The 26,659-nt window shown below is 45.3% G+C and overlaps 1 protein-coding gene across 1 annotated transcript; it reads left to right on the forward strand.

The window, feature by feature from the left end:
* Positions 1-26,659, forward strand: LOC135827020 (uncharacterized). The gene is made up of 9 exons (XM_065339564.1): positions 1-743; positions 2,102-2,185; positions 3,829-4,904; positions 6,115-6,235; positions 6,898-7,270; positions 16,274-16,314; positions 17,477-18,531; positions 23,704-23,833; positions 25,399-26,659. The coding sequence occupies exons 2-9, from the start codon at positions 2,170-2,172 to the stop codon at positions 25,731-25,733; spliced, it is 3,147 nt and encodes a 1,048-aa protein (XP_065195636.1). The 5' UTR covers positions 1-743; positions 2,102-2,169; the 3' UTR covers positions 25,734-26,659.

Consider the following 26,659-nt stretch of genomic DNA (forward strand, 5'->3'; position numbering starts at 1 on the left):
ACGAATTTTTGATTTGAACTCGCTGCGTCCCATGGTCCGCCTCCGTAGTGTGTACACAGTTTCGTGTCCCTCCAGCGCTGCTACGATCATGTAGATCTACTGCTGGTGCTTGTACAGCTAGCTACTCTGCCTGAGACTGTCCCTAAACTACACGTAGCATTTTATTATGATTTAGGCATTTAGCGGATTTGGCTATGACTGCCCAGCCGGGTCAGGTTGTTCCGACACGCCTCTTCGGATAGCTTGCATGTTCTGTTGTTCGCCGAGGCAATGCCTTGCGCAAGTTGCGGAGATGCAACAGCTCTGTGGTTCTCATTATAATAATAATATTATTTTTCTTTGCTATTGCTAGCTTAGCCCGGTGACACACAGGCGACGATAAAATTGAGCACAGGGCGGCGGATCAGCCGCTCTCAATCTCTCTCAATGTGTAGTGAATTTACGAGCTCTGCTCTAGAATCGTCAAGGAGAGTTCCAGGGAACTGTTTCTCATCGTGAGGCCATTCAGGGCCACGTGTGGATGAAGGTCTAGGACGTCAGCTGGCTGGCCCTGACATAGCACCGTCCTGCATCAGCTTGCGCTAGTTGGGGTGTGTTGAAGCGCATTGGGGCGGGAGTTGTACGCAAAGAACGGCTCGCTGTCGCCGGTCTAGCCAGGATGGTGGCTGCGACTGCGACTGCAGGGCAGAGGAGCAGCTGATCAAGTGACGACCACCCATTTCACAGTATTCAGCCAAACGCGGGTGAGTCACAGTGCTGCTGTGCAGTTGAAGCAGACAATTATCATCAAGTCAATATTCGCACGTATTGGCGTGGCATCCAGTCATTAGTACAATACTCGGTAACTACTAGTACGCGTCGCGACATACGTGTATTTACCGTAGTTACTTGATTTATGACCACAGGATCAGAAGGTGTGTGCATTTAGATAATCTTCTGAAGTTCTAATAGTGTCATGTCTTGTCACTAGAATTTAGATACACACACTTGCCGCAGTAGTACTGTACATATCGAGTCCACAGGCCAGCAGGCCAGGGGCAGTTTCTTGTGAGATTCACCAGACAATCAAACTCCTAGTACTAGACTGAGACTGATAACAGCACTGTGTGCCACATGTAACCAATTACCTGATCTTTCGCCAGTCGACAAAACAGTCTTCTTTACAAGTTCTGGCCCGTAAAATCCGACCTCATGCATACATGAGTGCTGGGCTTTACACAGCCTGACTAGCCTTAGGCTTAGGCACCGTGACTAGCCTGTGTACTACGTGAGGCTGGCCGAATACCTTTCATTAGCTTGGATTTCACTGGCCAGCGCTGAACAATGATGCACGCACGGTTGGTGGATTTCAACCTCGCGGATAGTGATCTTCTGCAGCAGAACTGTCACTTGAAACCCAGTATTTGCTCAAGTTTAATAGCATTCCGTATTTTGACAAGCGACCAGCTAGACATGTTGAATATGGAGCAGCAGTGGAAGTGTGTAGTGCTAGCCTACATTGTTCACGTTGCGCACATGCCTGGTTAGCTGCATGGTGGACGTATGCACGCATACACGCACACAACATCTTAGTTGAGAATAACTGTGTTCACCTTCTCTGCTTGAATCTTGATTCTTCCAATACTGGCGGAATCTGAAATGCTAAACCTGTATAGTATTTCTGGCCTGGACAGCTCAGCCCCAGCCTTATGGAAACTGCCCCGTGCATAGAACATAGCTCTGGTTTCTATTCCTTTTCCAATTTCACTTTCGAGTGGATAATCTGTACATGTAGCAACTACAAACTGATTCACACTCAGTTCCATCATCCGGGGGGGGGGGGGGGTGGGGGGGGGCAACATACTTTGTCTCAGTACCATTCTTTACCCAGGACACACTTGAAATGTTCCTGAAGTACGTCATGTATAGTATTGAATAGAAAAGAGGGTTCGTTGTTGCTGTGAGTGTTCTGTATTCTTTACGCTACACCCTACGTCCTTGATGGAGGTACTCTAGTAGTTTCCCTGCGGATGTGGAAGGTCAGTTTGGCTGACTCTCATGCTATGACTTCACAGACAGATAATACTGGTATCCCCATGCTCTTCTCTTGTTGGCTTTACAGACACTGCAAGGTGGTGCACCGGCCACTGAGTGCATTGACGGCCTTGTTAGCCTTGTTGGCAGTGAAATATGGTGTCGCAGGGTGGTAAGTTCATACTACGGCATGTTTGCTACACATTCAAGCACACAGTGATGCTGAGAGTGCAAGCCATTGCATTGCCCGGTCTGCAAAGAGAATTCTAGACTGCACATAGCAAAGTGTATGGCCTAAGTCCATAGCAAAGTGTATGGCCTAAGTCCATAGCAAAGTGTATGGCTTAAGTCCTTCATATTCACATGTACTGTCGTGGACATGGCAATCCAGTCGGAAGTCAAGCGGCCCCAGTGCTGTGGCCATGCAGCCGTGAGTTCGCATGCCATCAACATGTGCACTGTGCATGCAACGTTCTGTACGCACTGAGGGCGCCGGCTGCGGTCATTCGACTGGATTTTCCATGTCCACGATAGTACATTGTACAGGCAGGCTCCGTCTCCAGGCGCTGAGGACGTATGATATACGTCTTTTCATGATGCCAAGTAAGGAATGCAGAGCCTGGGTGCCATGACCTGTAGCCTTAAATGGTTTAATGCAGACCTGGAAATTTCCAGGCCCCAATTTCGTACTTATGAAAGAATAAGAGGTAGAGTACTGTGAAGGACTATGTACATGAACATGTTCATAGTATGGCACGGTGACACTGCTAGCTGCAGGCCCGTCTTAGCTGCGCCGTCTTCTCAGGCAGATAATGATTACCAATGGAACAATGTTCCCGATCACCAACGGGACACCCCCTACAGTGATTTTTGAATTAGTTGTAGAACGTCAGGACCGTCGGTCAGTGCCGTACAATGTTATCGCACGAGCTGATTGTTTAGTAACTGGTGGTGTTAGTGGACATTATAGCGTAACTTGTAGTTCCTTGGTCCTTTCCTTTACTATAAAGTGATTTTAAACCATACCAAAATTACCTACACTGAAAATTTGATATGGACCCGGTATTCCCGGTATTAACACATGTAGCTCTATCCAATACAATAGCGTGTGCACAGTGAGCTATATCACCGGCACAGCTTGTTCTTGTCCGGCCCGCCACTTTGGTCTCCATGTAGCTTGATGATTTGTAACAGATTATTAACAGATTATTAAAAGACGCAGGCAGGCAATAATCGTGGTGGGGCGGCCTACGTGGCATATCGCTGCAAGGGTTGCATGCTTCATGTGCGATGTAGTGTTAGAGTTTCAAACAGCCGCACTGAACTTAGTTCAGGACAAGATACATCATGCCATTGTACCACATGTCGTGTGCGTGTTTCCGTTGCCTGCCGTTGCTGCACTCACACAGTCTGTACAGTCCAGTTACACACATGGCAGTGCGTGATAGTGTGTGGTAGTGTGTGGTAGTGTGTGGTAGTGTGTGGCGATGCATCGGGTAGTGCACAGTAATGCACGACTGCATTGCGACGCAGGACCATGTGAGTAGGTGTGAGAATCGTGATGTGCAGTTACTCTGGTCTGTACCCTAGCCTGGAGAACAATTCTGATTTGCGTGCAGAATTAAATGTTCATACTTGTCATGCCCCTATGGCTTTCAGGTGAAGATTTCCCTAAAACACAGTGCCAACACTGTCGTGGAATGCAGCTTATTCCCTTTGCAGCACTCCTACAGGCATGTGTGCTTAGGGTCAGCAGTATCATGCTATTCTCAGCTCTACTGGTTTTCCTGTGTGTTTCTGCTCCTCTGTTGCTAGTTGTGATTGGTGCCAGCTCGGCCGTGGGCACATTCGGCCTGCTATGCATAGCTACCATCATCTATGTACTATGCTGTCGCAGCAAGTCCAAGACTACTGGTGAACAGGCGGAGAACTACAAGGTGGCATCGGCACCTAACTACCGCATTGATGCACCAGACCCACCACCCCTGGACTTGCAGGTGCAGACGATCAACTCTGGTGATGATTGTGATGGTTGTGATGGTTGTGATGGTTGTGACGAAGGCGGTGATCAGGACGGCCATGCAGCAGGTTTAAAGAAAGGACATTACCCACCGTTGCGCACGTCCATTACTCTACCGGCACTCAGCAGGACACAGCTTGGCAACAAGCCACCACGCAAGCGACCACTGAGCCAACCTTCACTGGATATGCACAGCACAGCCATTGACGAAGAACCAATCAGCGCGCCCGATGTTCCAGGTCCGAGGGAGCACGGTGCCAGCAACTCACGGCTATCCCAGGGACGACTCCGGAGATTGAGGTCAAAGGATTACTCAGCTCTCCAGCTGTCAATGGATAAGGGTGATGAAGGCGAGAATGATTTTGGCGATTTAGTATCTTTCGAGAAGGGCTTCGCCAAGACTCTGGAAAGCCTAGGGGGCACACAGGAGCAGCATGCCCCATATGGCCAACTGCAGATCAAGCTTGAGTACATTACTGCATCGTGTGCACTACGAGTGCATGTACTACGTGCCATTGGCCTACCCGCGATGGACATCGGCGGCACGTCCGATCCATTTGTTAAAGTCCTACTTATTGACACGCTTCAGATAACACCAGCCGGAAAGGTGCTGAAGATCGAGTCCAGTTGGAAGACTAAACACGAGAGCAAGACGCTGAATCCCGAGTTTGATGTCCATTACGACATGATGTGTCCGCCGTCCATACCTCTGCAGAGGCTTGGTATCTTGCTGCAAGTCTACGACTATGACCGACTGTCACGCAATGACATTATCGGTCATGCCTGGGTGCCACTTAGTGACTTAGACCTGACCAGCATACCTACACTCTGGAGGGCTCTGGAAAGAGGCAAACAGATCTCTACGGAGGAGGTAAGCTGCTAAAACCTTTAAATGCAACTTCTACCCATGGCCGTCATTCACCATAAATTTCTCCAATACGTCAGTGCTTTTGGAGAGTGCATAGCAAGCGACAAAAGATCCAGCAATTTAGGAGTGCTGTTCTCACCAGCCACGGGTATATCTTGTGTGGTTGAGGATATTCACAGCCCAGATCGACATTGAAACACAGCTGGATGCAAGTGCACAGACATTTTGATTGATGTACCGTTTTTCCGTTTTCCATTCCCTCGACTACAAATATTGATACATTGCCCATACTCCCCCCCCCCCCCTACTAGGCTGTGCATGAAGTGTGTGGTGAGGGCTGTGTCCCACAAGCCTGTGTAGTGTCACAGGAAGCGTGAGTTTCCGTAGTTTGAAGAGGATGCTGAACGGTCTCTGCTGGGATGACAGCTACACCATAGCTCAGTGGCTAGAGCATTGCTGGCCTCAAGCGAAGGTCGCTGGTTCGAGTCTTGGTGGTGACAGTCAATTTTCTTCAGACTTTTTTCCCCTTTTCCATTCGGCCGACTGACTAGTAATGAAGATGTGATGTACCGTTGCTAGGAGTTATTTATTAATGCGTGTTTTAACTTGCTTTCACTGGAATTTGTAAATGCCGAAGTCCCCCTAAACTTTTGAAAGGATTGGGAGAACTTCAATCAAATTCAAAAGATCAGTCGCGGAAGTGAACTGCCTGAAAAGAGAAGAAAAATCGCCAGACCCACCAGGACTCGAACCCGGGACCTTGCTTGTCACGAGCAATTCTTTCAAATATTGATCACTTTCTTTCGCCTCTGGTAGTGTCCAGAAACTGACCGTGGTTGGTCCCCTGGGGGAGGGAAAAAGACCTAAGTGCCATCAGTATGTGTGGCACATGTTGTGAGCTGCCTTTTGAGTGAAAAACTTGTTAGCACCTTCTAGGTTCAGCCTGGTCCCATAGCTCAGTGGTTAGAGCATTGCTCATGACAAGCAAGGTCCCGGGTTCGAGTCCTGGTGGGTCTGGTGATTTTTTCTCTTTTCAGGCAGTTCACTTCCCCGACTGATTCTCCCTAAACTGTGACAATTTTCTCTAATCACCCTAGAAGGCTGAATATCATTGTGACCAGAAACCTGGACTATTCAGTGAAGCAAAACTTGAGTAAAACCCAATATTGGCAGTGAGTGTGTTCTCCTAAAAAATGTTCTCCTATTTCTTTAGGTGAGCATTGCACTTGGTGAAGTGGAGGTAGCCATTGGCTACAAGAGTCAGAAACGTCAATTGACAGTGCTGATCAAGTATGCAAAGAAACTACCAAAGATTAGTCTCTCCAAGCCACCAGGTAAGTTGCTGATGTTAGTGTTCAAAAATTCAAGGAGATATATTTGGGGGGGGGGGGGAGGGGTATGTGTGCACATGGTTGTGTCTACATGCATGTGTGCATGATGGTTGCATATGTAGAGCTTCATATGTGTGCATTCGGGTGCACAGGCAAACACATGCCAGGGGGTTAACAAACACATGACATTGTCACCGGCATGTATTTTGAAAACAATGTAGGAAAGATCTACTTTCCAGTATACATGTAATAATATTCCTAATATTCGCGGGATCCGCATCGGCATCGCTGAATATTCAGAAACACACAAACTAGCCTTCGCATCCGCAGGCCACCACTGTGCCTGTTCGCCTTAGTATACATGTAGAGCCTTGGAAATAGAGTGCAGACATGTGGCCAAGCTTGTCAATTGGAACATTATGCTGCCTGTTTGTTTGTCATGTTTACAAGTTACGGTGTGATAACACTGTACACACTGGTACATGGTAGTTGCTAATGACTCCACAAGGACATAGTATGGATACATTGCCGAAGTGACACGTGCAAAGGTTTTTTTGGGATGGTACGGTCAACCATCAGATGCGCTCCTTGAAAGCTTTGCCATACTTGCTATTGACATAATTTCAACTTGAGCTTCATGATATGCTGGATTCCTTTCGATGCAGATCCCTGCGCTAAAGTTCGCCTCATCTACGAGGACTGCAAAATCGGTTCGAAGGATTTCAAACCAGAGAGGAACGATCAGAATCCAACATTCAATAAGACGGCACATTTCACACTGGATGCTGACATACCCATTGAGGAGTGCGTGATGACGGTGTCTATATGTCACCGCGAGGGCATGACGTCCATTCCGATAGGTATCGTCAACTTTGGCGTCAGCATCCTGACCGACCAGGATGCCAGCGGTCAGAACCACTGGAATGACATCATGCAGAAACCGGCTGGTGAGCTCGTCTCCAAGTGGCACAAGTTGCACTCACATGTGCATGCAGCTACGTACAGCAAGAAGAAGAAGAGGGTGACAAAGTCGGAGTGAAGGAATGCCAGTTACGTACAGCAAGAAGAAGAAGAGGGTGACAAAGTCGGAGTGAAGGAATGCCGAGTAGTCGAAATGGCTGCTTGGAATGTTCAACATGTTTGGTCTTTTGTCAGAACTTGTTACAATGCAGTTTATGAGGGTGCGGGACAGTGATGAGAAATCAGCTCCCAATCTGATAATCTCCTCTGCCATACATGACGTACATTGTAAAGACCAGGATAAGACAACCGTGGTCATGCAACACCAGAGACCATTCCTTTTGGAGTGCATTCCGACAATGAAGCTGACTGTAGCTATTCATAATGTGATTACTACCGGCAATCGTTTGGAAAACTATTCTTTCAACAATGTATTGATGACAACAATGTATTGATGACAACAATGTATTGATGGGTTTGAGCATATAACCATAGTAAGCCTATTATTATTAATGTGATGCTTGTAGTTCAAGTACACATACTTCCAAGTACATGTACGTGATACATGTACTTCCTCTGCACATGCTTATCAATTACAAGTACATGTATCAGCATGCCGATATATTTTCTTGGCAATGACGCCAGATCCGTCTTACTCTGAAACTAAAGTCTATTTTTTTCTTTCTTTCTACATGCTGCGAAGTACGTCATCGGCAGTGTATGGGCTTGATGGTCGCAATCACAATGTTTGGCAGACAAATTGCTTGAGGGTGGGCACATTTTATTCTATACTAGTAGCTTGCATAATAGTGATTCTGAAAATGTTGTTTTATTGCTACAGTTTACCTTTATTTCCTTCTTGTTCAGACTGTGATGATAATTATACACAAGCTGCTCAGTGACTTCAGTTTCAAACAGCAACTCGAGATTGCATGGGGCCGCCGGGCCGGTGTGGTGCAGGCGTGCGCCGGGCAGCAGTGCTGACCCAGTTGAGGATGGTGGATTGAAGATCATGGCGTTGTATCAGTCTGTCTTCATCAGGGAGCGATCAGGCGAGCTCAGCCCCCACATCCCTCGTTGCATGCAGTCGCCGACAAGTATTGTGTTGGCTGGCATTTTTCTCACATCCATAATGATAATCATGGAGGGCTTTTCACGCCTCTTTTGTGCAAGTTAGTTCCGGGTTCCTGGAGTACCTGGACAGACAACTACAATGTGTACGCACTACTAGTGACCATGATAGGAGTTGTAGGCGCGCCAAGAGTCTGCGCGGAATGAACACCTTGTCTGCTCTCGTTACCATGGTTACGGGTGCAAAACACATCGCGAAGTGATGATCACGGAAATCGACTACAGTGTAAGAGTACAGCGTGTTTGGCCCAATTTGTGCTTCCGCTGTGATGTCGGCAAAGTTAGTTGGGTCAACAGGAACGCTAAATTTTGGGAGACAGATCAGTGTCACCTCCAGAGCTGGATCAGCCGGGTCACCGACTCGGTTGGGGGGGGGGGGGGTGCTTGAACCCGCTTGCAAAAAGAACACTGGGGCACCTGTGACCCATTTGGGTCTCAATCAGGGAGGGGTCGAGTCCTCATGTAGCATGCGTGCTAATGCATGCGTCAACTTAGATAGTCTTACGTTTAGCACTCTCGCCCAATGACGGTGGCATATGCATTATGCACCCTTGTCACTCTGTACACTTGCACGCTCTTTCTTCTCACACCTTTGTATTTCACGCCCTCAGTTTCCATTGCTTATCTTCAGTTGATTTCATCCATTCTATTCATTCTGGTGATTGATTCGAGTCAAGAATGATTGATTTCTCCAGTGCCTACCGTACCGTGTGCATGTGCGCTTCACTCAGACTCCCTGATGTACATGTACATGACAATACTCAATAGCCGCACTTGAATGAACCCGGAACTGACCCGTTGCAAGAGTTGTGCCAGGTACAATGTACACATGCATGTACCGGTTTGAAATCCTAGACAGACACTGCAGATACGGACAGCATACCTGCCAACAACAGTACATAACCCCAGGGTTATGTACTCTTGCTGCCAAGTAAAGTACTGAGAGTGCTTTTCCTGGATCGCCAGGGCAAATTCTCGGGATTTGCCTTGGTTTTCAGGATAAGTCTTATTTTTTTCCAAAATTCCATTTCCAACTTTTTTGAAGTGATGATGCAAAAAGTTTGTGACAGCAACAATTCATAAAACTAAAAGGAGCACTGCCACTAGTAGTAGTAGATCTACTGGAACTACAGGCTATGGCAGTACGAGGGGAGAACTAGACAAGTCACTTGAAAAGTTGAAGTGCTCAGAGAACAATAATTATCAAGACTTGTCTCGTGTACAGTGATTTTCGGGATAATCGACAGTGATTTCGGGATCGCGGGAGTTTATCCAAAAATGCGGGATAATTCCGAAAAACTCGGGATACTTGGCAGGTATGGGACAGGGACATACATGTACATGTATATACATGGCCATGTCGGTGATTGTATTGTAGGCCAGCTAGCCCGCCCCTGGTCAGACCAACGGCGTTACGTGGGCGCTGGCAGGCTGGCACCCTATATACCTGTACCTGCGGATAAGACTACAAAACTTAGTACTAGTACTTCTTTTTTCTTTTTTTTTTATTAATTAATGCCGCCTGCCGGCTTTCTCTTTTACCTCGAATGATTTACAATCTGTATCACAATTATTTGTGGGTTCAGCAATAAAGGATGTGTGACAAAACTTAGTACTACTTACTACTAGTGCATGTGCGTATGCACATGCAATGCTGCAGTTTGGAGCAAACAGTCCGGGTGATCATGTAAACCGATAATTAGAATTGCCAAAGCCTTGTAAGGTTACATTCTATTGCCAAACAAGCTCAGTGAGAAAATCTCCAAATAATAATTATCACCACGGCCCAAGTCGCTGCAACTAATACTAAGTCTTGCTACATACTGTAAAAGCCATACATGTACATGTATAACGAAGTGCTAACTCTAAGAGAAATCTGTCGTTAAAATAGAAATCGCTATAGAAATCGATACACATACTGTCCTATTGAGCGTTGAGAATAAGTGAGAATCGTTACCTGGCTTTGGTACACGTAAACCAGTCAATTTTGGGAAATCGTTATACATGTACATGTACATGTACATGTATATGCGCCTCGTTAGAATAATGACTTTTACAGTCACGACTTGTCTCCAAATGTTCGCCTTTGGCAGTTTCCCATTTGGAACTTGGTCAGACAGTAGTATCCTGACGCCCCAAGGGAGAACTTTATACATGTACATGTAATTATTTGGAATCAAGTTACAGTACAAAATGTCATGATTGTAATGTTACAAGGTGCCTTACAGCTACATCACTACATGTACAGATCGTGGTCTGGTGATGTTGAGTGTTGACTGTTGAGTGTGGACTGTTGAGTGTTGGTAGTGTACTTTAAAATAAAAAGGTCTTTGTTAGGCCCTCAGTTGTGAGTTACCGATTGAGCATCCGGAAAAGCAGAGATAATAATAGAGATTTAGTACTGTAAGACGTATTAACGTTAGTACGAAGAAATAGTTTGCTTGCCAGAAACTTACTCAATCATCAGAAGAGCTTTGTGCCGCACCCCCCCCCCCCCATGTTTCCTTATTGGACTTTAACACCTTTGGCAAAGGTCTCTTTCCCGCAGCACCAACAATGCAGACACAGATCGATGCTGAGTGTAATGTCGTATTGGTGTCCAGCGCTTTTGCACAAGGCATCACTCACTGTATTTTCTTTACCGTTCTTTTGCGAGTACGCGTCCTACTGTACTGTACGGTATGTATAAGCGCTAAAGACTTTGATCACCAGATTCTCACATACATGTGCTGTACAATATTCAGCTTCCTCTGCTAGTGACCGCAAACAGTACACGTGTATTGTTCTCATGAAGCTAGAATCAGGTAAAACTACTACAACTAATTACTTAGAACAAGTGCTGCAAAAGTAACTCCTCGGATCTTCAGGCGCATTTCCCGGTGTCAGTGGTCCCACTGCACACGCTAAAGCCAGTAAAATAAAAGGAGTACAAGTCATGTAGTAGTACAGTAGGTATCGGTTATAGCGTGGGTGTTTGAAAAACGACTTTCTATTCTTATTTCCGCTATTTCTTACACACGATAAATATTATAGTGTGACGTATCATATGCATGTGCGCATAGCCAGGAAGATCATCATACATGTACATGTACATGTACATGCAACGACGTAGTGCTACTGTGTATGCGGTTGCTCATACTTCCAAAGACTAGTTCCCCCCCCCCCCCCCCCCCCAGGGCCATAGCCTAGGTATACATGTAGGTTCACCATGTGGCTGAGCAACAAACAGATGCACTTGCAGCATTATGAATATGATGCAATTCGAGTCGGTTCAGAACTGTATCGGGCAGATGTTATTACTACAGGCGATACACTTTGTACTAATCTGGCATGTTTTGCTACACAAAGTCCATTCTTAGGACCGATATCATATTATATTACACGATAACATTGCTTGTAAGAATAAATATACACATGAAACCCATGTTATGATTATGAAAATATGAGAGTTCATTCTTGTAGGCAGTATATTCTTTTACACGACCACGCTATAACCGATACGCACTGTACACTGTACTAGTAGACTCTAGTCTAGTCTAGTCTAGACGGTAACACCATGATGCACCCACCACTACTAGCACTAGTGAAAATACACCAGCTACAAATACAATGACCATGTCAATAGCCATTGGCGGACTATGCTCGGCCAATCGTCAAATAAATAAATTAATTATGCTTTTGATTATGCCACAATTATGGCAACAAATAATATGCTGAATTATGCTCGGTTCCACTATGTATTCACGCTGTACATAGAGGATTGAGAAACCACGCATACACACACGGCCATGCCCTAAGCATACTGTTTGTCTAAACGGAAATATTATGCCGACCTTACATGTTGGAATCCGTATTATGCGGGAGCATAATGTTTTGACGAAATCCCAAGATTATGCCAAATATTATGCCGGCATAATCCGCCAAGGACTACGACACGGAGTCGTAACTGGGGAAAAAAAAAAAACATCTGCAGGCTTTCTGACAAAGCAAAGCTGTATTATGCCCCTAAGCATAATTTTGTCTAAACCGAAAGATTATGACCTTACACGTTGGAATCCGTATATTATGCCGGAGCATAATTTTTTGACGAAATCCCAAGATTATGCCAAATATTATGCCGGCATGATCCGCCAAGGGCTACATGTCAATGACATGGCCATATGGAGCCTGAAAGGCAGCTCTCATTCTGTGAGAAGGAGAATGCAAATGCAAATATGCACCTCATGGGGTACTTCTACTACTAGTAGTAGTACTACTTGGGACGACGGACTAATTGATGCAGTTCCAGTATGGCAGTATGGCAGTATGGCCGCAGTATGGCAGTAGCAATTAGCCCACTACTATACTAGTAGAACTACCAGTCATGTAGATCTACTTCACTGCGTGAGATAATGCAGATGCAGCTTTCTGTCAGGCTTTCAGCGCGATACCGATGCACCGACTTTCACAGTTTCAGCCTCGTCATTCGTCCAGGGACGAAAACGTAAACCTCCCTTCTGGTGTGAAAGCACAGTCAGTGTATAATAATGTCTATGTCCAGAGCTACGCTCTCATGTATGTCTACTTATACTAAGAATACTTAGTACGCAGTATCCATGCAAGTACATGTACATGTAGCACAATGTCAATACTGAAACAGGCTGAGCCGCTCTCAGTATTGTACTCTCTGGTAGTGCGGTATTACGGGCTATGACAGTATGAGTCTATGACTCTTAGTACAATGTCAATACTGAAACAGGCTCTCAGTACTCCCTGGTAATGCGGTATTACGGGCTATGACTCTTAGTCTTAGCTACTCTGGCTATAGAACTTGTAGGCTGTGATCATTGCATGACAGGTATTCCACCTCGTGCAGCAGCTACATCGATGTAGGGTCACACCAAGAGTCAAGACCACCTCCAAGACGAGGCAAGAGTTCCACAATCTCCGTCGCTACTACTAGTACTAGTAGTAGTAGATCCACTACACCTTAGTCTTTGGGGCTCGGAACGTAGACCTACCCGGTGCGATGTGTTGCCAGAGCTGCAGAGGTCAGGTGAGGACTTGACCAAGTAGTTGACCATTCTCGGTGCACTAGTAGTCAGTAGTTGTGTTGTCCTCTGAGTCTGAAGAAAATTAATGTTCTCGTGCATGTACTAGTAGTCCTTGGATTAGCTGTGGATTGTTGGCTGTCTTCTGGAGGACTCATTGCTCCTGCTTACCCGTGCGGGTATCCCGCTCACTGCAAACGGAGTTGTGCGTTGCGGTGCGGGTGATACGAATACTCGGAATAGTAATAGCGTCCATCATACACTGCTAGAAATAAATGCTTGTCCGGATATCCGTTACCATAAATCTGCTGTCGGGTGAGCTTCCCACGGCCCAACCAGGACCACAAGACTGGTGCCGAAGAGAATCGGATGTAGGCTGTGCGTGTGGCCGTGGGCGTTGTCGATCGATGTCTATCCTTCAGCGCTATGCGGAACACCCACCATCTTTGCCGTGGTGTAGGTTTTAGTTCGCGCTGAGACAGGACAACACAACTAAAACCTGATACGGGTAAGCACCTACTGTATCATTAGACTTGCTGTCACCCGCGTAGTCTACTGCCGTACTGGCTCGAATTTAGTTTGTAACGAACACGTCATGGCACCTGTGTCCTAACCCCGCTGCTCTAAGAAGTGAATGAAGACAATGCCGCGCCATCGGTGGTTCGAAAAAGGTTATTAAATTTTGTCAACGCCGGGTATTGTCTTCAAAGTGTTGGCTATAATGTGGGGTGTGAGTAGTCTTCATGTAGCTCTGGGGGGGGGGGGCTTGTTTCAGTGAGGCTGCGATGAGCCCCATGAACAAATGGTCAGGCTTCTAAAGATCCTATTGGCATTGGCCCTTTGAACGCGTGCCGTGTGTTCTTATCTACTGGCGTTTAGACGCGGATCATTCAGATCTCTTCAATCTAATCCGCGGATCATTCAGATCTCTTCAATCTAATCCGCACACCAACCATTGCCATAATTTCCGGACGTGTAGCATTTCCCATGTTTCAGCAAAGCTGTTCCGTCTCCTGCGCTGTTCAAGGATATGACACATGCACAATTCTGATGTGGCACCAGCAGACTCTACGTGGCATAGCACTGACCAGTTGCAGCTGCATGGGCAAAATATCATTATTATCATTTAGTTCTGCAGGGTCACCAGTCTCACTCAGCTAACATACTCAGCTGAGAATACCAGTGCCAGCGTAGATCTTGCTGATGTTATCTCTTGTACAAAGTCCACGTATATTCCTGAAGAGATATATTCGAGGACTACTGGTTTCTTATTTGTGTACATTGGTACCAAACTGGAGGACTTCCTAGTCTCAAATTGATCATTATACTTGTAGAGACAAAGAATGCTTTCTGAAAATTCTCCAACTCCACCGCAGCGTTTTCTTTCCACTTTAAAACACCTCTTTTCGTACAGCTGAGAGCCTGTTCCGGGATGGAGGTGTTTTTCAAGTGGAGACAAAGAATAGTGTAGAAAACCAAGCAAAAATAATGATAAAACCTGCACCAAGGATAGCCAGTAGAGATGTAAGATGAGAATGAAAAAAATCAGTCTGATTGCTTGTGAATGAACAGTTTGATTGCTCAAGTAGTCAAGCGAAGAAACTGCTTTGAGGGAACACTTTCTGAGAATGTCTGAAATTGGCCGACATCTCTAGGAAGGATTTATGTGTAGTGTATGCTGCAATGTCAGACTTGTCAGTACCCAAGGTAGTTGTGTGCACAATACAGTAATGCTTGGATCTCCTTTTTTTCAGCAAGCAGTATGTGAAAGCAGCTCCATCTTTGAAACTATCTATACCGCCACTGGCTGACTTCTCCTTGCACATTGCATAATGTCCCAATACTTAAGTATCATTGGTACGAATACAAAGTATTGCTGCAAGCCTATGTGACCATGCTGGCAACCTTCATCACAATGACCATAATAATTATGGTGACACGAACACGGTGTCAGTAGCAAGTGCTGCAGAGTGTGCACTTGCACCCTACATAACACTGCACATGGACTGAAGCCTCATATCAGCATGACGTTGTTTACAGTAACTTTTTTAATGGCAGCGCCTTTTAAAACACAAACAGCATTGGGATTCTCTTGTGTGCCTGGGGGGGGGAGTAGGAATAATACAACTGTATCACAAGACCAACAATACAAAAACTACACATTAGTGACGACTGCTGACAGCCCACATTACAGTTCTTCTAAATGCAAAGCCAAAGGTCAGGCGGCCATACATTGGTTGTTGTCTCATGTAGACTGTTAACTCTTTCAGCAAATCACAGTTGTCCCTAATAAGAATAGATGAAAACTATGGGTTGAATAGTTATTAAACTGTTCAATTTGTCACACGTGCATATTTTTCTTCAACAAAACTGTCCCTCTATGTTCACAAATACACCTAATTTTGTGATACTGCTTTTAATAGCACTTATAGCTGGGAACCTTATGTTCAGTTGTGTTGTTCCATCCACTTGAAGCAAAATTTATACCTAACTGCTATCATGTAGCGATGGCATCAAGCATATACATGTACATGTACATATTGTACTCAATCCAATGGCAGCCACTGACTGTTTTGACCTTGTAACACTTCACCAGTGGACCTTGGAGTTACTGCAAAAGCTCATCGCAATGAAGTCCAGTGAATGGAACGAAACATCATTGTTTACTTAGATTTTTATAGATGCATGAAAGTCACAGTGCTCTACTGACTGCGAGAAATACACTCGGTGAGCTTTGCAGTAAGTTCATGATTACGTCGTGCTACATCAAACATTCTTGATAGGTAGTAGATTTCACTTAGCCCATCTGGACTACCTGGGCAATGTTCCGAAGACAGTATTATGGGCCTGAGGCATAATAGATTTGTTGTGTGAATTTGTTTGTGTTTTTTTGTCTGATGCCGATGGTCTCTATCTGCAGTTGGATACACCACACCGATTCAAACATGATATCAAATATGAGTAAGTCAGTCATGTACATTGGAATCCTCTCCATTCCCGCTTGTATGTGTGGCACTGAACTGGTAGTAGCTGCTGTCTAATTACCGTCTTGTTGAGCTGCTTACAGATTACATAACTGTATGGTCACTGAGAAACCTGTGGTGAAATCTAGCATCACTATCTAGTAAGGCCATGCTCTCTGCTCGTTGCACCACAGTCCAGTGTTCATTGCTCGTTGTACCACAGTCCAGTGTTCATTGCTCATTGCACCACAGTCCAGTGTTCATTGCTCGTTGCACCACAGTCCAGTGTTCATTGCTCGTTGCACCACAGTCCAGTGTTCATTGCTCATTGCACCACAGTCCAGTGTTCATTGCTCATTGCACCACAGTCCAGTGTTCATTTTGCTAAGGCGCACAGCTCCTCTTGTATTGACTTTCTAACTTCGAACTTCACCGGAGCCCTTTACAGCAAATAGTTCAAGAATCAAACATCATATCCAGTGGTCTCCATGCTGTAGATTCCTTTTAACATTCCCGTCAAATTTTCAGGATTTCACATTGAAGATTTCCCATACTTGTCTTATTGTCCGCAAACTCCAAATGCAGCCACATACACAAGTATGAAACCTCCCTGTAACACTTCAATAATGGTCTCTTTACTGCCCATCATCAGGAGCCGTCACCCTGATGATGGGCTGCCGGCCCAAACGTTTGCTGGAACACAATTGACGACTCGCAGTAAAGAAAGTAGAAAGGAAAAGGACATATGGAAACGAGTTAAGAGTAACTCTCCACCACTTTCTGACTGTATAGTATCTAGTTACAGTGGTGGAGAGTTACTCTTAACTCGTTTCCATATGTCCTTTTCCTTTCTACTTTTATTATTGGCTCAATACCCGAGTTTCAAATCGAAGTATTGGAGTGAGTTTTCATAACAGACTGGCTATGCCCGAAGAAATTGGTGAAATTAGGGATTTCGCAGCAATGAGACAATTGATGGTAGTGGCTGCTGATTTGCACGAGATGCATGTACATTATGTGTGTGTGTGTGTGTGTGTGTGTGTGTGTGTGTGTGTGTGTGTGTGTGTGTGTGTGTGTGTGTGTGTGCGTGCGTGTGTGTGTGTACTGAGTCTGTGTGTATGTATATAAACAATGTTCTGTTTCCGGTGTGATCCATGCAGTCCTCTATGCGGCGGCAGCAGCAGGAGTTACGTTCTTCCTGTTACTGTGCTGCTGCTGCATGTACTACCGCTGCTGCCGCAAACGTGGACGGCAGAATTCCAAGAAAGCCAAACTGGAGAGTCAGATCACCAAGTATCGAGAGGGCTACGAGGTTCTAGCTAGCCCGTACAAGGTGCCGGGAATAGCTGAAGAAACCTTACCAATACAGGATGCTAACAAAGATACAGGCGGTGAACCATATCCGCCTCCAGCACAGCCAAGCAGCCATTCCGCAACTCCACCTATACGCTCTATGTGGCCACAAGATGAAGACACAAAGACAGATAGCGGTACTTGGGCAAGAGGAAAATCACTGGCAAACCACAAAGATCCATTATCCATGTCCCGGAAAGGATCTGCAGTGTCGTTGAGCCCGCAGGAACTGAAAGCCTTACGCAGTCAATCACTTCCACTGAGATCACAACTAGAGAACTCAAACATGGCACGGCGTCGCTCGTTCATGGCACACGAAGTAGAGTATGATCCGCTCAAGGAACCCAGCCTGAAGTCACGCCAGATTACATCCCTGCCACCATCTCTTCTAGCATCGCTGTCTTCCCTGGACTCGGCCGGCTCCAGTGAACTAGGGTCAAAGCTAGGGCGTATCCAACTGCGAGTAGAGTACGTAGTAGGACTTGAAGTGCTGCGCTTTCACTTGGTCAAAGCCGTGGATTTACCTGCCATGGATGCAGGCGGCTCATCAGATCCTTACGTGGAAATCAGCCTGATTGATACAAAGATGCTCCTAGCGGACGGTCAAGTGTTGCGCAAATTCTCCACCTGGCGATCTAAGGTACACGACAAAACACTGTTTCCAGTGTTTGATGAGCAGCACGACTTTGAGTGTCCGCAATCTGTGCCAACCAATCGACTGGGCTTCCTGCTGCATGTGTATGACCATGATGTCGTGTCCAAGGATGACCTCATCGGCCACGTCTGGTTCCCGCTGAAGGACGTCGACCTCTCACTGTGTGGCAAGATCTGGAAGTCTGTAGATCCAGGCAAGCGAATACGGGTAAGGAGACATGGCATATGTTAATGCTGTCAGCCTGATGGTTCAAGAAACGTACCTAATTTCCCTTGGTAACCATGGTAACTCTGTGGGGAATACCCAGCAGGAGAACACAGTCAGCCGGGCTGTCCTCCTCTGCTATGAAGCCTATGGCAACATGTATGTGACTGATATTCCACATCTCCGAGAGAGGGCCATGAAGTTGCAGTCAGTTTTGTTTTTCTCGTCCATTTTTCATTGTTTCCACGAGCAGACTAGCCTGGCCACACTACCAGTATGCACTATGCACGGCTATGTTTTTCCCTAAATCGTTAGGTCCTACTCCCAATGGGGTTGTAACTTGTAATGCCCTCCTCGACCAATTGGCAATGGGCGGGGGGGGGGGGGGAGGGAGTCTACCCTCTAAAACACACTGCTTGACAGACTAGGTAAATAATGCAAATAGTACAAAACACATGCAAGAACTATTATCCCAATTATAGTTCTTGCATGCTTTATAAAAATTAATAGTTCTTGGTTGTATTTCGTAAATACCGTAGTAAATTTTGAAAGGATTGGGAGACTTCAAAGTCAGAAGATCAGTCAGGGAAGTGAACTACTGTAAATATACAAAATTTCGGCGCTGCAAAATTTCGGCACTTCGCGATTTTTGACATTTCGGCGGCCATTTATTTTCGGCGTGGGGTAGAGGGCATAGTGTATACATGTATAGTGCGACAGATGCTGTGAAAATTTTCATCGGCGTTTTAATTTAGGCGTTTTGGGTCGGTGCCGAATATAGCCGAAATTAAATAGCTGCCGAAAATTTGTATATTTACAGTATATCTGTTGGACTCAGTAGAGCGTCCAGCCCCTATATGATGTCCAACCCCTATATAAAGTCCATTGGTCCAAAATCCACTGTACAGAGTCCAAACTTGAAATCAACTGTGAGCTCAAAGTTTAGATGGGCATCACTGCCTGTATATAGTCCAGCCAATTGGCTTCACCCCTATATAGAGTCCATTGGTCCAAAATCAACTGTATGGAGTCCAAACTTTGAAATCAACTATAAGGAGTCTTTATGTGGACAACACTCCCTGTATAAAGTCCAGCCAATTAGGCATCCCCTATCCAGAGTTCGAAATTAGACAAAGGATCTGCTGTAAGCAGTGAATATTAACCAGAAAACGGCCTCTCCCTTTAATCCTTTACATCATTCACTTCTCAAGATAAAAAATAAGTATTGAGGCGCCACTGCAGCCACTTCATTACATGAAAAACCCTACAAGCACCATCCTCAAATCAAGTGGTCTCTTTGCAGACGCTGCAAATTACAATATCTCAATCATGTAGTGTTGCCAAATTATTGTGCACGCACACACATGCACACACCCACACAACGCCAAGAAAATACCTAGAAAAAAACCAAGAATCGAAAGAGAATAATGGAGAGCCAAGGATTAGTTATTTGTTTTCAAATTATTGTGCGCACGCACACACACACACAAACTTATACAATGCCAAGAAAACACCAAGGAAAGAGTAGAGACACAATACACATGCAACTCCAACAGCCATGCAAACGTTCACCCATTTACACGTAAAGTCAAGAGGGATAACAAATAATTATACGAAACGAATGCATACGTGGACGGGTGCATGCACGTTTACATACATGTAGTAGTGTAAGACTAAGAGAGTAACATAGTGCAGTAGTCAGCATAATACTAGCACATGCTGAGAGTGCAATAGCAAGCTTCACCATTGCTCATGGCCATGCAAATGTTCAGCAGCACTCAGTTCCGCAAGCTTCTGAAGATCAGCACACCTGCAACAAATAGATAATACAAGGATACGCTTATTACCGTAATGATGCATGGGAGCACACAACTACCAAGTTCTCAACGAATGTGATGCTCAATGAAAATCCATCCACTCAAAGACCTGTGAACAGGTGACGGTGGGGACAATAATCTATTAGTAATACGAGGAATAAGATCGTTTGTGCACACTCAAGACGCACAGACACACCACCATACATGTAGTGTACACAGTGTTTCACTTCACTGCAACTAAATTGAAATGAGATGATTTGAACAATCTGTACAGCGTTGCCGTCAGTCAGTCTTCCCCAAGATGGAAATGCAATGATTTGTTGTCACGAGGCAGTTTCACTGACACAATGTCATGTTTGTGACATCAAAACGGTTACTTCATGGAATACGAGTACATGTATTAGCTTGAGAAGCTTTTTCTTGTCATCGCCATACAAGAAATCCTCCTCCTACTTCTACTAGCACACTGGCACTGCGTTTGTGGATCCCATTGTATTTGACATCATACTAGAGCCTAGTAAAGGAAGAGTGTCGTGGAGTTCACATAATTATCACAGGGATAATAATACATTTCTCATGAAATAAAATAATAATTGATGATAGCTAGACGATCGTATACAATTGATGCAAAGTCCTTGCAGTCCTTGAGGACTATTACGAAATGGTTGATTACTTTTAGGGCATTCAAGCAACATCAAACAAACGCGATACGATCCTTGAAAATGGAAAAAAAGTCAAGCTGCAACATAACGACAGAACAGCAGACCAATCGAAACGAGTAAAAGCTTCCTTACCTCAGTCATCGTCCTGCCATGTAGTTGGACAGCCTTTTCATAGGCTTTTGACACGGTGGTACAGGCAGCTCTTGTCCAGTCAAACAGGGTATCCTTGTGGCGCCGAACGAAAGAGAGTGTCAGTGTATCTGACTCGTCCGATTGGAACTGTGCTGAACTTTTCTCGTTCTCCGCTTTCTGCTTTCATCCCTCGCTCTGATGAAACCGTTCAAACGCCTTACTGGCAGCAATGGCCAGCCAAACAGGGGGTCCTTGTGGCGTCGAACGAAAGAGAGTGTCAGTGTACCTGATTTGTCAGATTTGAACTGTGCTGAACTTTTCTCGTTCTGCAATTTCTGCTTTCATCCCGCGCACTGATGAAACGTCTTCAGAGAACCACAAGACGCTTTCCAGATTTGATTTTGAACGTCTCCTTATCCTCCTTGGTTATCTCGAGACAGATTACTGTCAGCAACTGCACAGCAGAACTGGCAGCCATGGCTGAAGTGAAGAAAGGAATGCGCTGCCACGAGGCAAGCAAAACTGAAAAGTTTTTTGTTCTCTTTTTCGGGCACAACACACAGCCATCAGTCACAGAGTCGGGACGGCGTGACTGGATAAACTGGACTGGACTCCTGGACCGTGAATAGGGGACTTGCAGAAAAAGTGTACTCCATATAGGGGATTGCGCGGCAGGATGAAGCTGATCAAAACTGAGTGGACTCCTGGACTCTGTATAGTGGATTTTGGACCGATGGACTCTATATAGGGTGCTGGACATCATATAGTGCATGGACTCTATACTGAGTCCTACATATCCATACATCTTCACCACACTCTCCAAACGGTCTCTGGGCTACACCAATCATTAAAAGAAAAAGAGATATTTTAAGATTATTCGAATTTTCGGGCAAGGCCCATCTTCAAGGCCCATCTCCTGAAGATGGGACTTGCCCGAAAATTCGAATAATCTTAATATCTCTTTTTTCTTTTAGCAATTGGTGTAGCCCAGAGACCGTTTGGAGAGTGTGGTGAAGATGTATGGATATTGTGGATGGCTACAGTGGAGTCTTCGCATTTTGAGAAAAGGGAAGTGAACTGCCTGAGAAAATTGAATGCCAACAACACCAAGACTCGGACCTTGGTCGTCATGAGTAATGCTCTAACCATCTGAGCTATAGGACCAGGCCGAACCCGCGAGAAGGCGTTGACAATTGTTTTCACTCCAAAGGCATCTCACAACCAGTGCCACGCATACTGATCATGACAGATGGCACTTGGGGGGGGCTCCCCCAAAAGGCACCAACCACAGTCAGTTTCTGGACCGACTACCAGAGGTGAAAGAAAGTGATGAATTCTGAAAGGTTTGGGAGAACTTCGAATTCAAAGAATCAGTCAGGGAAATGAACTTCCTGAAAAGGGAAAAATAAATGGCAACCCCACCAGGACTCAAACATTTACTCAGAGTCCCTGACTGATCCTCCCAATCCTGTCAGAATTTAAAATCACTTTATTTCACATCTGGTAGTACGTTCCAGAAAATGACCGTGGTTGGTCGCCTAGGGACCAAACCAAGTGCCATCAGTATGTATGGCACGTGTTGTGGGCTACCTTTGGAGTGAAAAACTTATCGGCACCTTCTAAGTTCGGCCTGGTCCCATAGCTCAGATGGTTAGAGAGTATTGCTCATCACAAGCAAGGTCCTGGATTCGAGTCCTGGTGTTGTTGGCATTTTTTCTCTTTTCAGGCAGTTACTTCCCCGACTGATCTTTTCAAATTTGAAGTTCTCCCAATCCTTTACAAAATTTAATCACTTTCTTTCACCTCTGGTAGTACGTTCAAGAAACTGATCGTGGTTGGTCTCCTGAGGGACGGGAAAAGACCCAAGTGCCATGAGTATGTATGGCACGTGTTGTGAGCTGCCTTAAGAGTGAAAACACTTGCCGGTGCCTTCTAGGTTCGGCCTGGTCTCATAGCTCAGATAGTTAGAGCGTTGCTCATGGCAAGCAGGGTCCCGGGTTTGAGTCCTGGCGGGGTTGGCATTCCTTTTTCTCTTTTCAGGCAGTTCACTTCCCTGACTGATTTTTTGAAGTAACAAATTCATTTAAAAATTAAAATGTGTTATGGATTTGGCAATGTACCTCGCATGTACTATCTCTGGTCATCCTTCACAATTCATACTGATAACTTATGGGAGTGGTACATGAGCCTCAGAGCTCACATTCAACAACTTGTTCAGGGAATTTATCCTGCAGTACATGATAACTTATTTGCTTGGCTCGGTGTATAGGTCCACCTCACTTGTTTTTCTCCTCAATCCTGATGATGGCTCCTCGCGGAAAATTTGATTGAGATATGTGATTTGCAGCGAAGAGACCACTTGATTTGAGGATGGCGTGTGTAGTGTTTCTCACGTAAAGGCTTGGTTTAGCTTTTACAAATGATTTGCACTGTATCCGTGCGTGTGTGTGTGTGTGTGTGTGTGTGTGTGTGTTGGTGTGTGTTGGTGTGTGTTGGTGTGTGTTGGTGTGTGTGCGTGTGTGTGTGTGTGTGTGTGTGTGTGTGTATGTTGCGCCGTTCCACAGGGGAATGCGCATTGGGAGGCATTGCTGGGCGAAATTGATGTATCACTGACATACGAGGAGGAGAAGCGACATCTCGTCATCACCGTCCACCGAGCACGCAGTCTACCGATCTTTGGGGCAACACCGCCAGGTAGGTTCTTACATCAACACACTGTCGCATGGGGTTTGGGATTACGTACACACTGCCGGCCATGGGGTATCAGATTCCGGTGCATGTTCAGTATGGTATATTGCTCGATTAAGACCGCCAGTGTATTGCATGATTGCCAATAGAGTACGTTCACATAATATTTACAGTTGTCACGTTATCTACAAATGTCACACTCGCACCACTCTCTTGTACATATTGTCACACTCGCACCACTCTCTTGTACATATTGTCACACTCGCACCACTCGTACCACTCTCTTGTACATATTGTATCATTTTTCCCTACCTTTCCGCTCTGTACATGCCACATTTTCTTTTCTTTCTCTCTCTCTCTCTCTCTCTCTCTCTCTTTCTCTCTCTCTTTATTGTTTATTGTGCTTCACTCCTCCTGACCTAACCAATGGCGGGGCAGTACTGGAGAGACCTGGCGCTTACGTCATACGCACGAATCAACACGTATGCGCGAGAAAAGAAAATCTCTCTCTTTGGCCTCAACTTCTTTGTTGTCTGGTTGGCCATTGCAGCCATCGTCGTAGGACCGACGTGAAACGCTAAAGAGGCACGCACATGACATGTTAAAAGTGAATGTGTGCTGTACTACAGTACTAGTGAGTAGTGAGTAGTGTATATACATATCAGTGTCTGCTCCAGCGCCGAGTGAGCCGGGTAATCCACCCGGTTGGGCGGCGCTTGGACCCGGTTGAAAATATAGTACCAGGTCACCTCTGACCCAGTTGGTACTTTACACTTTCGAACTTTGAAAGGACTGACTACATGGCTTGTATGTAGTGTCAGATACTTCTTCTTCTTTCGTAATTTTCTAATTCCTGTCCTCTCTTTTCTAAATGCGGCTTATCCATTCGCCTTTATATCATTGGGCCTAGTTCCCGTTTATTGTCCGAATTAAAATAAACCAACCAACCAGGTACATGTGTACCCGGCTCCGACCCGGTTGAAATGGTTGCGCCAGGTACACGTGTACCCGGCTGTCCTACAATCCTAGAGCAGACACTGCATATATACATGCCGTGTATACATGGTCACTACACACAGTACACAGTCTTCTAGAATTCTACTGTGATCAATCTTCTTATTCTTCTATGTCCTCACAGCACAATCATGATACAGGGGTTGCACAGGCTGTTGCACACTCTAGGGGTTATGTGCCCTTGGTGTCATGAGAACGATATCGTGTAATTAGGCAAATTTTACCTGTTTGTTCTTCGACTCTAAATAAACAAACAACAACAACAACAACAACAACAACAACAACAACAACAACAACAACAACAACAACAACAACAGCAGCAGCAGCAGCAGCAGCAGCAGCAGCAGCAACAACAACAACAACAACAACAACAACAACAACAACAACAACAACAACAACAACAACAACAACAACAACAACAACAACAACAACAACAACAACAACAACAACAACATAGTATCAAGTGAATAAAGCAAATGTTCACATTCTTACACATGTATGTACATGTATGGGCGTGCGCCTGTTTGAATGTTTGAATGGCAATGTGATCTTTGCAGATACGTCTGCCAAGGTACGCCTGTATCACCGTGATTACAAGCTAGCGTCCAAGGAAACACCCAAAGTGCGGCAGAGTTACAACCCAGAGTACAACAAGGTCTTCCACTATCAACTGAGCAAAGAGGCCAACATCCGACAGATGCTCATATCCGTGACCGTGCTGAACACCGGTGTGCTCAGCAAGAAGCCCGTAGGGACCATCAATATCGGAATAGGGGCAAACGCTCACCCCACAGGGGTTGCTCAATGGAGAGATCTTCTTGGAGCAGAAGCAGCTGCAACGGTATCCGCCACACACAAGCTACACACTCCTATGCCGGTTGAGCCTGCATAAGTGATCAATACTGGCAATGCTTAGCCAGTACAACCAAGAATTGACATAGAGCATGATACTGCAGGAGAAGCTACAGTTTGTCCTCGGCAGCACACAATGCTGGCGGATCAAAATCTTAGCAATCCATCTCGCCAATTCATGAACGGAATAGTACTCTACAACCGGGCACCTTACTACTCTAGGTATATGAACAGCTGTTGTGAATCCAAATATGATGTTGACTTTACTACGTCATACCCGTCACTAATAATTTAAAAGTGTGCATGCTGGTGTAGGTACGCGTCACGGTGTGTGCTTCCGTGTGTGTGTGTTTGTGTGTGTGTATTTGTGTGTGTGTGTATGTGCGTGTATATATATATATGTGTGTGTGTGTGTGTGTGTGTGTGTGCACGTGTGTTTGTGTGCATGTGTGTGTGTTTGTTTTGTGTGTGTGTGTGTATGTGTGTGTGTGTGTGTGTGTGTGTGTGTGTGTGTGTGTGTGTGTGTGTGTGTGTGTGCGTGTGTGTTATGGGTCCATTCAAAGTGGTCGGGTGCCTTTCAGTAATGTGTGAGATGGCGATGCATAGTAACATGGTGAGTTCTATTTATCATCAGTGAATTTCCTTAGATTTTAGAACTACTTCGAAGTAGATTTTAGAAGTACATGTATTGCAATCTACTTTGCGTCAAGATAAGATGAGATAGCTCTTTTAAATCTGTTACTGTAGCTTGTCAACTTGGTCTGGAGTGCACAAACTATACTTCAAAGTATAAAATAATTGGCATCACCGCCATTCATTGCCCTGTTATCGGTGATTTGTCTGCTACCGAGTGTGAATGGCTTCTGCACTGCTTTGATCTGTCGGCTGGTATTTTAGCTTGATCATCCCTGGCAATCCTGTTACACATAACCCATGCCTTTTGGTAATCTTGTCTACAATCATGTA

This window comes from Sycon ciliatum, chromosome 1, assembly GCF_964019385.1.
Source record: "Sycon ciliatum chromosome 1, ocSycCili1.1, whole genome shotgun sequence".
NCBI classification, from domain to species: Eukaryota; Metazoa; Porifera; class Calcarea; order Leucosolenida; family Sycettidae; genus Sycon; species Sycon ciliatum.